The sequence below is a fragment of the Borostomias antarcticus genome (assembly GCF_949987555.1).
Source record: "Borostomias antarcticus genome assembly, chromosome: 6".
NCBI lineage: Eukaryota > Metazoa > Chordata > Actinopteri > Stomiiformes > Stomiidae > Borostomias > Borostomias antarcticus.
In genome coordinates this window covers 6,331,431-6,342,981 of record NC_140239.1, presented here as the reverse complement: position 1 = coordinate 6,342,981, position 11,551 = coordinate 6,331,431, and the positions used below count along the sequence as shown (strand labels likewise).

Here is an 11,551-nt window from a genome sequence, read left to right as displayed (position 1 = left end):
AATAGTCATGCTCAGTCCACACAGCCCACTGCGAAGTGTCAGAAGATACAGAAACTAATAATATCTATATTCCTGTTCATTTTTAATGAAATTCCTATTCAATAAAATTATTCCTTAGTAGTATTCCTTATTATCCCTAATATTCCTTGTCAGCAAATACATTGTTTTCATTCAAATTAAATAATTGTAATACTTATATTATAAATATATATTTTTTAAATGTATACTTTAAATCGCTGTAAAAATGCTGTATATTTTATCCGCAATAGTGTCAATAGATTCTAGCATAATGTTATTCATCAGATTCCAGGGCACTGGACCACAGGACCATGTATGAGTAGTCTTTAGGCTGAAGGTGGATATTTGACACCACAGCCCTGCCAGGCCTCGCCAGCCAGTAGCACAGTCCCGCCAGTCTGCTGGTGTTGTCATCCTCCCTGTGATTCTCCCTTGTGCTGTAGCCTCGCCTGGCGGCCTGGGCTGCCTTCTCACTACAATCATCATCCTGTCTGTCTGGTTTTCGGTCCTGGTCTCATCTAGTCTCTCTGTGTGATATCGCCACCTCTCCCTCTGTCATCTTCCTCTCCGCCCGCCTCCTGCCTCACCCGCTGCCCCGCCGCCCTCCTCCAACCCCCCCCCCTCCTCCTCCTCCTCCTCCTCCTCCTCCTCCTCCACTCCTGCCGCACGGACACCTCCTGCTGCCATTGTGACCATTCAGTCCCCTACACACACACAGGGACTTTTCATCTGTCACGATGGAACGTTCCAAGGCTGTACCTTATATAGTGCAAATGTATTACTAACCATATTTATGGAGCATCCGTCACCCCTCTCCGTCCCTCCCTCCCTCCCTCCCACCCTCCGTTCCGGCTGGGGTCATATCTCTCCCCTGTCTGAGGGAATGAATCCACCCCCTCCCCTCCCACCCCCCTCTCTCCTCTCCTCCGACCTGTAGCCATCCCTGTGTCGCTCCAATTTATGAGTTCATTACTGAAGCTATATCCAGACCGAGGGGAAGCAGGGGGGAGGAGGGGGAGAGAGGGATTAGGGAGGGCGAGAAAGAGAGGAGGGAGGGGAGCGGGGGAAAAGATAAAGAAGCAGAGAGAGAGAGAGAGAGGGAGGGGAAAGGGATCGAGAAAGAGCAATGGAGGATGAGGAAATAAAGAGACAGAGAGGGAGAGGGAGAAGAAAGTGAAAGGCAGAGATGGGGTGAGAGAGAGAGAGAGAGAGAGAGAGAGGGGGGGGGGGAGCACAAAGACTGAGCGAGAAAAAAGAAAATGTCACACAGAAGTAGAGAGAGAGAGACACACAAAAAGAGAGACATTGAGAGGGGAGATGGGTGCTAGAGAAAGAGAATAGTTTTTCTCTCCTGCCTGTCTGGGTCTTGGCACTGCTATACTCCCACCCTGCACGCTGTGTGTGTTAGTGTCCGGTTCTAACCCTCATCTCAGCTCAGACCGGGGGGCTATTAGCAGGGGACAGTCTCCGAAACCCTGCAGCTAGCCTAGCAGGTCTGGGGCTCTGGGCAAAAGAAGGTTTAGTTATATGGACTCGATATATACATATATTTTTTGTAAGCAAGCAGCGTTGTGGTGATCCATTGTTTTGTTTTACAGGTTGTAAGGGTCGCGTTGGTTTAGTCGGACTCAATGGATGTACCTCGCCATTCCATTATTACTGCCCAATCAGTGGGGTCGATTCATGTAGTCGGCCGGTCCAAACTACATTTAACACATCAACTCCTGCTTCGCCGAAGACGATTGCGATTGGTTGAAAGAAATACAGTGTTCCCCCCCATCCTCCTATCCCCGAATGGTAATCCAGCCAGACCTTTCTCCGGCGCTGGCACAGCATAAACGAAGTGTGGAGATCGGTCAGGCTAACGTGAGACCACAGTACCTGCGTTGGTCGGACACTGTACGTATTAGTTGGTGTCTCGCTCGAGTTCAAGTAGCTTGAGGAGCGGCCAGCAGTGCGGCGCGTCACGCCACAACCCGTCGTTGTTCGACGCTTGTGTTTCTTTTCACAGGAAATGCATCCTGTGTCTCGTTCGGCGCCTCGCACAACAGCAGAACAACAGCAGACTTTCCAGCCGATAGTTTATTCACGATGGACATGAATACTAACATGTGTCATCTTTTATGGAGCTCGTGTATTTGTATCCCCCAGTTTGTCTGCGAACTCGATATATTATTTCCAGTTTCGGTTTCTCGCAGTTTTCCCTCAGTGTGAGGGGAGGTGAGGCGTATAGAAGAGTGTGATTTGGCCTCCTGCCTCCTGGCGCCTGTGTTGGTATTCATTCCACGGTGACAACACCGAGCTGGTGACAGTCGCGCTCAGAGGGTTATTTTCGGCCTCACTTCACTGACACCTGAGTGTCGGCAACAGTGCCAGGATGGAGGCAGTGAGGTGGGTTTTGGGGGGGTGGGGGGGGGATCGGGGTGGTGCACCGTCAATCATTATCCAGAGTCAACAGTCTTTGAGACATCTCACAATAGCTGCCTCTCTATTCTGCTGGGTCCCGGCTAGGATTTACAGTACGAGCAAAGAAAAAAAGACAAATACAATATTATGTGCAAATGCAGATTTAATCAGATTGTGTACAGTACATATATCATGTCATACGAACGTGAATATTAATTCATATAAGATGGAGGGGCTGAGAATGATGTCCTCTGGGAGTTCCTGGTCACAGCTGTGCTCACCCCTCGCGAACAACAAAACACAGCTTTTCCTTATTTCTCTTTCTCAGTCTCTCCCAGGGGACTGGGCTTATGTGAAACGCCATATAATAACGTTAAGTGAGGTTTTAAACCTAATTTGGGTCGGTTAACCCTCCGACATGATGTACTTCCCCTGTTGACGGAAAAATCTCAGACGTCTACCACCCCCCCCCCCCCCCACACACACACACACACACAAACCCCCCGTGGAGTTGTCCTATATTGTTCGGCCCTGTGGGCTCTTCTTATCTCTTCTTACTGTAGCTCTTCTTCGTTTTCTCGTCTTTTACTCAAGACTACCATCACACTATGTTCCAGCATCCGACACCGAGCCGGTGGCGCCAGAGCTCTCTCGCTCTCTCCGCCTCCGTGCCCGCGGACGTCGACGCACCTCGGCCGGCCTCGTCGCACGCTGAAGAAACGAAAGGAGATTTTTGTCGGCGTCCGCTCCGTCTGACTGTGTTGCCACGGGATGCGTAGCCAGCTCCCGCAGCGTGCGGACGATTATGAGTGAGAGAGAGAGAGAGAGAGAGAGGGAGAGAGAGAGAGAGAGAGAGAGGGAGAGAGAGAGAGGGAGAGAGAGAGAGAGAGAGAGAGGGAGAGAGAGAGAGGGAGAGAGAGAGAGAGAGAGAGAGAGGAGAAACCGCTGAGGCCGCCTCCTCGTATCAGTACTCCCTCCACCTCTGAACGTGTATCAAGCACCTGATTGGCCACTTACAGGCTGCATAAGCTCTCTATTGACACCTAACCTCAAAGAAAAAGGCGTTTAGTCATTGTTGCAGCTCGGCGTACAGAAACCACTTTGTTGAACTGAGAAATATAACTGAATGTATTTGCATGTGTTAAATCACACGTGCATGAATATAGTATTTCATACACAATTTATACAGTCAGTACATACATGTGGATACTATGAGAGTGGTTGGATAGAGAGGGAAGGGGGAGGAGGGGGGCTCACACCCTCTGTCAGTTCAGAGATGATAGCCCTATGGGAAGGAAGAAACCAGTAGAGCCTGTAGGATTTATGGATTATAGTTCTGAATCACCACCCCAGGCCAGATCACGAAAACCTGTCCTCCATGTTGAAAAGACGACTCTCAGAGCATGAAAGAGTCTTTGGTCTTCACTCCACAGAGTGATCATCACTCTTAAAGACTCGAGGACGTTGTTAAATGCAGCCAACCCCCCAAACCGTCTCCCATCATTCACCCTGCCAGTGCTAATTGGGTTCCTAGAGGGTTTGGCGTTCCCTCCCGGTATAAGCTCCGCTCTGTCAGGGCCAGGCGGACACGTCAGTGACCAGTGCCCCGGTCCTGTGACTGTTTAGATGTGATCTCGTTCAGACCGCGTCTTTGTGCGTGTATAATGGCTCCGGGTTAGAAGGCGCAGCGCCTCTGTAAGCCAGCTGTGATGTAGAGCTGTCTTTGAAGTCCCCGGCTAGACAATGACGGCAGTATAGGGCCGCAGACGAAACTCTCGGAGATGAAAAGAGTGTGTGTGTGTGTGTGTTTGAGAGAGCGTCCCCGTTTCACACCAGGGCCCTGTCCCTCCGCATGACAGCGGTTTCTGTTCCCCGACGAGGCCATGAACCCGGGCTGTTTTGACAGAGAGATATCAGGGAGTATCTAGATATTGTAGGCTACACTTAAATATCTGTGTGTCATCATGGCCCGAGGCTGAATGAAACTCAAATCAAATTGTGGGTTAACAGTCGTGCCTCTCTGGCATCTCTCTCTCAGAGGATGATGTCCAGCAAGTCGGCCTGCCTGGGTAGAGCTACAGTATACTGTATACAGTGTCAGCAAGATAACTCAGTTTCAGAGGGAAATGTCATCAGAGTAGCATTTCATGTTGCATCCGATCCTTCTAATAAGTGTGGCAGGTCAAAGGTGGACGTTGAAAGAGTTTTCCGGGTTATATTAATGGGGGCCTTTCAAGAGAGTGAAGCCAGCCAGCTAGCCAGACACCTTGGTTTCAAAGCCTGCTATCTTTGCGTTCGGTCAGAGCCTCAACGTCCTTTATGGTAACCCCGCCCCTCCCTTCGTCACCCATCACCCCCTTTTCTTTGAAGTCAAGATGAGATACAATTGACTTCATACATGAAAGATGGAAATCTTCAAAGCTTTCGGGGGGCCTTGTTTGGGGGGTGGGGGGGTTAAATGGCTTCTTATCCTTCCAGGCAGGAGAGATGAGTTGTAGAGAAGCCAAGCCACGACTGCTTAACTAGGGCCATGGCCAGGAACTCAACTAACACCACCCACCCCCCCCCTTCTCTGGGATAAGGAAGACTGACTACCAGCCTCTGACGTTTCCCGTTTCTCCACCACATCTGACTCATGCACAGGATTCACTTATACTTGTGGGATAAAAAACGAAACTCCCAATTGTATATGTTGCCCATTCAACCCATAGGCACTTTTCCTATGTGGACAGAGACTTTTAACATGTGTTTCTGAACAGATTAAACACAGTCCAATAATGAAAAACATTACAGGGACCTCTTAGTTCTAGACTAAACTTAATATGTCTATGAGAACTCTGCCTTGGAGGGTTATTCCAATGTGAAACCCAGCTCTGAGTATAAACCGTGCGAGGGACATTAGTATTCATTGATTTAATGTTCAGATCGTTTTCCAGGCCCCTCTTCTCTGTAAGCAAGCAGCAGACAGAGACGGAATGTATTTGCGCTTCAGAAGGATTATGAAATGAAGGAGCCATCTCTGCCAGGAGGACTGACTCGTACTCCCCTCTCACATTTATTGAAACGTAAATATTTTTCAAAGATTCTCAGGGGTTCCAAACCTCAAACACCGCACCGTCTTTCTCCTTCCCCGGGCTGTTTTTGTTTACCTCCGAGTCTGACGTTTCGAGTCCAACACTTCTCACTGATACTCCATCAGGGCTGCTTGTCATCTCGGTCACCAGACAGTAACTCACGAGGCCACAGCCCTTAATTACAGGGCGCTGTGCACCGCCGGAAAGGTCCGGGCTGCCAAAAGAACAGACACAAGGCTAAAATAATTTCGGTTGGGTTGAAGAGGAAAAATAAAGTCAGAGCAATGAATGAAATTAGTGGAGAGTGCAGAGAAATTAACGACAAATAAGCATCTCTCTCTCTCCCTCCCTTCTTCCCTTTCTCCCTCTCTCTCTCTCCCTCCTTCCTTCCTTCCCTTTCTCCGTCTCTCTATCCCTCCCTCTCTCCCTCTCTCTATCCCTCCCTCCCTCCTTCCCTTTCTCCCTCTCTCTCCCTCCCTCCCTCCCTCCCTTTCTCCCTCTCTCTATCCCTCCCTCTCTCCCTCTCTCACCTCCCGCCTTCCCTTTCTCCCTCTCTCTATCCCTCCCTCTCTCCCTCTCTCACCATCCCTCCCTCCTTCCCTTTCTCCCTCTCTCTCCATCTCTCTGAAGTAACCCTGTCCAGATGAACAGCAGATGTTTCGGCTTCCACCAGCGGGTCACTTAGTCATCCGGGGCCAAGGCGCAACACATGTCATCATTTAATACGCCCGTCTCCAGATGAAACCCATCCCTCCACTCCCACACTCCATCTATAAGGGAGACACCTTGTCTGATAAGCCCAGCCTTTTTGGCCAGAGAAAGGCAGAGAGATTTCCAAACAAACGAGGGTTTGACTGGTGTGGGGTTGCAGGTGCTGGTTCTCCCCAGGTCCAGGAGAAGATAAGAGCGTCCCGTTATCTGGGTTGTGTCTCTGGAGACTTCATGTCTCCCTGATTCTACCCTGCTTGGAGGTTCTCTAAACATGCTAGCATGTGGATTCACCGGACATGTCTGACCTGACCAGGCCAGGTGCTACAGAACACACCTCCTCCTTGCACTCCCTCCTATTTCTCCCTCTCTTTCTCCTCCTCTTCCTCCTCCTCACGCTCCTCTTCGTCCTGGTGAGTTACGAGGTTGAGAACGTGTGCAGAATTTACACGACCTCTACCATGATGAAAGCCACCTGTCTAATCCTCCCCCGATGCACAGTAACTGATCCGTGGGGGTCAGAGGTCGCATGTGAGTTATGATGACTCCCTGCCCGCACATTACTGTACATCTGCATGTAACTAAAGGAACACGACCGGGCTTTAGGCACTACATATATCAACCGGCCAGAGGTTCTCACCGTTGCTCTCTGTGCGACTTGAGACGAGGTCCGAACACGGTCGTCCCGCGTCGGAGACTTGCGCTAACCCATTAAGCTTAAGCCCAGGCGAGGCGTTAAGCTGGGAAGACCAACACAAACGAAAGAACCAGGGAGCTCAAGAAGACGTTGGGTTACACATCATCCTAGTGTGGTTCCAAACCACATGCGCTGCATCCAGGTCTTTGACATGCATACAGTACTCTTAACTAAAAGCTGTTGCAGTTTTAATTCAGAACAACCCTAAAACAGAAGTTCTTTTCATCCCATCCTGCATAGTCTTCTAGTTTTATTGAGTCATCTCTTTGGTGGGCAGTAACTGCTGTTCTTTTGTACTCGTTGAGAGCAGACCCTTTGTAAGACTCTGATGACACAGCCTGCTTGATTCAGAGGGTTTTAATATTCTCTGATATAGAAGAGATTGTATCTTTTGCTTTATGAAAGAAAAGGGGACAATTTACATCTTGGATGCCGTGCTTTGTGAGCGAACATTCTTTTATCTTTGTTCATATCTTTTTTTCATTTTAGCTGAGGCTTTTACATTATCTGGGCTCCAACGAAAGTATAACCTCCAAAGACCCAGCCGGTAATTTATTTTTGAAAGGCAGGATCGTTAGCAAAATTTCCTTGTGCAGGTGCCACACACATCTGTTCTGTATGAATCATTGAATTGAACAGTTAGTGTTGGCTATATTTCCTTTGTTGATTTAACTACCTTTTGATTTTCAGAAAATATCTACTCCTTCAGCTGTTGCAATTAGCAACCGTCCCCCTCATCTGGGCCCGACACGAAGCAGAAAGTAAAATCTACTTCTATCTGTTTCTACTCCTCCGTCTGACGTCACTTCATCCCTCTCATCCCTCTCTTTCTACAGGCGTCATCCGTGAGAGCTACCAGAAGGAGAACGACAAGCTGGTTCCTGTCACGCTGCTGGCCATAGCCGTCATCCTGGCCTTCGCCATGGGCGCCATCTTCTCCGGCATCATCGTGTACTGTGTCTGTGACCACCGCCGACGGGACGTCGATCTGCCCGGTCGCAAGGACAAGGAAAATCTACGTCGCGGCTCCATGAATAGGTGATTGTCATTATGTCACATTTAATTATTATTATTATTATTATTATTATTATTATCATCACTATTAGTATCACTGTTATTATTATTATTATTGTTATTAATATTATTATCATTAATAATAATAGTAATAATAATAATAATAACAGTGATACTAATAATAACAATAAATTATTATATTTGTAAAACAAAGCTTCCAAAAGCAGTTAAAGGTTCTTTCTGAATGTTCTCCCAATGAGACAACCGAAAAACCATTGATGGTTCTAGGTACAATAACACCTTCTGGGAGTACTATTTAGGCACTGCAAAATGCACTTTAACTCACCTTGACTTGACTCTCCTCGGCCTGACTCCCCAGCGTGACCAAGCTGACGGGGCTGTTCGAGACCCAGGCTAAAGATGGCCGCCCGGAGGCCATCCTCACCCCGCTGATGCACAACGGCCGCCTGGCCAACGGCAAGATGCTGATCAAGGCCGACCAGCACCACCTGGACCTGGCCGCCCTGCCCACCCCGGAGTCCACCCCCATGCAGCCGCGACGCAAGCCCAGCCGCGGCAGCCGGGAGTGGGAGAGGAACCAGAACCTGATCAACGCCTGCACCAAGGACCTGCCGCCCATGGGCTCCCCCGTCATCCCCACCGACCTGCCCCTGAGGGCCTCGCCCGGGCACATCGCCAGCGTGGTGGTGCTGCCCCTGCCCCAGCACCAGCAGGCCTACCAGCACCACCAGGCCTACCAGCATGAGTACGTGGAGCACCCCCACCGGAGCGACCTGAGCCTGGACCAGGGGGACCAGGGCGCCACCCTGGAGTACAAGAGCCCCCGCCACAGCCTGAGCCTGGCGGAGGCGGGGGAGGGCGTGCTGCCGCCCCGGGTGCCCCAGAGGGAGGCGTCCCTCACCGCCCCGCCCGCCGTGCCCCAGATGGGCAAGCGCCTGGAGGTCCACTCCTCCGTGTACGGCCGGGGCTACGTGGGGAAGGCCTCCGCCTCCGCCGCCGCCCTCAAGAAGCACAACACCAACTCCTCCAACTCCTCGCACCTGTCCCGGAATCAGAGCTTCAGCCGCGTCGAGACCCCGCCCCCGGCGCCCCAGAGGGTGGACTCCATACACCTGACGTCGCAGGGCATGTCGTTGACGCGGCAACCCAGCATGGGGTCCTACGGGTCGCTGCCGAGGTCTGGGGTCAAACACCTGAAGCCAGACGTCCCGCCCAAGCCCTCCTTAGTGTCGCTGTCGACCAAGGTCAAGTCTAGTGACTCCTGCACATAGTCGGACTGATTGTCTTCGTCACGGTAACTAACGCAGTAAGGTAAACACAAAAAACAGGGAACACAACCTCTTACAACATCTCCTTTTAAATCTTTTTTTTTGGGGGTCGGGTTGTACAGCGGAAGTTGCGACACTTTTTTCTAAGGAAATATTTTCTTTTTATATATATGTAAATATACAAAAATGGTTGTTGTTGTTGATGTTGTTGTTGTCGTCCATGGAGCTCAGGCTGGCTGACTCCCAGTCCCTCAGAGACAACAGTGGACCAATCACTACTGAGAAAGACTGGCACGAATATTCCATGTCACCCCGTAGCATTCGAGAACGGTGACTTTGATTGACTTTCAGCACCGAGACTCGGCCGATGTTTTGGTTTTCATAACAGACTGCCAAAAAAGCACATAAAACAGCGCGGAGGGAAAGAAACACGAGACGCTCTTGTATAAATCGATGACTGGGCATGCGAACAGCGAGCACTAGGACCCCGCAAAACAACGTGGGCTGGAAGGCCAGCCTGGGTTTCGGAGGGAAAACTGTGAAGAGCCACTCAGTGTTACTAAGGCTACCGGACGCGGTGATCATGATGTGCCGGGGCTAGAGAGAACCACCTGCTGTTCTGGTTACTGCATAACACACGACTGTTAATACTAATAGCTTGTTGTATTTATTTTTAATAAGTGCTTTTGGAAAAAAAAGAGACCAACTTTTTAGGCTCAGAAAGAAAAGGAGAAAGATATCTTTTAATATTAATTAATCAAGTGTGAAAATTATTTAAAGTCATTAAACTGGAGCCAGTACAATGTTCTCACCGACTAAAGTTCTGCCAGTCAGGTCTCCTGTGCTGTACATTGGGACCATGCGTTTTTGTTCCACCAGGTTTCCTGTGCTGTACATTGGGACTGTGGGTTTTGAAGCTTGAGATGTTCGTGACCTCTGTGAGCAGAGGTGATATTTATTAACTGTGCCAGATGGGACGGAGACATGGACCAACGTCTGCCATGTTGAAGCAGTCAGAAAAGACTCAACTCAGAACTCCTGAAACTTCCCCGTCACTCCTCCCAACGGGCATCCTCCAACCAGCACTGTGGCTTTGTGTCAGCCAGTAACCTTTCCCCTGATTGGCTGCTGGCTCACTGTGTGCCATCGTGGTTCACTTTTGCATGTATCAGTGCAAAGAGAAAGAGAAAAAAAAAAAAACAGCAACAATACGACATCTATGTACACATGCACTCAGAGAAAGAGAAGAGTGTGACCGCTGGTGACCGTAGCCAGCCTCCATCTTGGCTGAAAGATGTTCGTTTCTCTGGCGCATCACACAGACAGGCAGGCCTCCTTAATGGGTGACATCCGTTCTAGCCTGCCTGTTCTTCCACATGTAAATTTGTGCCTTACACCCCGAAGTAGTGACACTTTTCTTTTCTAGCTGTTAACTAGTTTCCTGGTAGTAATATTCTTTCTTATGCCACATTTTACCCGGTTCTATAAAAAGGCAATTACAGAATGTAGGTGTTCTTGTTGTAATTTTGGTCCCTAGACATATACAGAACAGGTGGGGGGAGGAGAGGAGCACCCCCCCTCCCCCCAACTCTCATACACACTCTTTGTGGTTCATCAGATTGTGCCAATGATATGCTTAAAGCAACCATTTTGTTGTGCTGGCAGTGTCTATGATGATGTTGTGAGTGTTCTTATTTTTTATTTCACACGATAAATAAGTCCTTGTATTGTTTTTACTTTTTTTGCTGTTTGATTGGCGTGGTTAATTAATTGATTAATTGATGATAAATGTCTGTTTCTTGAGAGGGCCTCTGTATTTGTCTTGCTGGTTCACTGCAATAACCCTCTGCAGCCCTGACTGTCCTATGAGAAACACACACCAGTATACTGACACACTCCTACGCACCATAACTGGGTCAAATACTTCAAAAACATGTATCAAATACAAGTATTGAGGTGCGTTTGATTAACCTTTGTTTGAACTTTGGGGTCTTTTCCATTTCTGCCATGGCATTGGGTGCACTCAGTCAAGTATTTGACAGCATTTGCAGATTGTATTTGACCCAGGTTTCCTGTTACACACATTAACACTCACGTTCTAGACTGAGAGAGAACACAGGCTGGTTCCTGTTGTAGAGAACAACTCTGAACAATATTAGAAGATTTTGTTTTATAAGATAAAACATATCCAGGAGGAAGACTATAGTTAAATTAATTCACTAACTCTCTATCAAGGTCTAGCAAATGAGAGTCATGTGTATTTACCAATCTGAGCTAGCCCCCCCCCCCCCCACACACACACACACATACATAAACCCCAAAATCAACAGAGCACTCTCCTTGTA

The 11,551-nt window shown here is 49.0% G+C and overlaps 1 protein-coding gene across 1 annotated transcript in view; it reads left to right on the top strand.

The window, feature by feature from the left end:
* sema6a (sema domain, transmembrane domain (TM), and cytoplasmic domain, (semaphorin) 6A) overlaps nucleotides 1-9,209 on the top strand; it is a gene marked incomplete at both ends in the record, with an annotated part of 64,414 nt that extends 55,205 nt beyond the window's left edge. The window contains 2 exons of the mRNA XM_084439648.1: nucleotides 7,740-7,941; nucleotides 8,297-9,209. Coding sequence (XP_084295774.1) covers nucleotides 7,740-7,941; nucleotides 8,297-9,209 — 1,115 coding nt within the window. The remainder of the gene's footprint in view (nucleotides 1-7,739; nucleotides 7,942-8,296) is intronic.
* Between the last annotated feature and the right edge of the window lie 2,342 nt (nucleotides 9,210-11,551).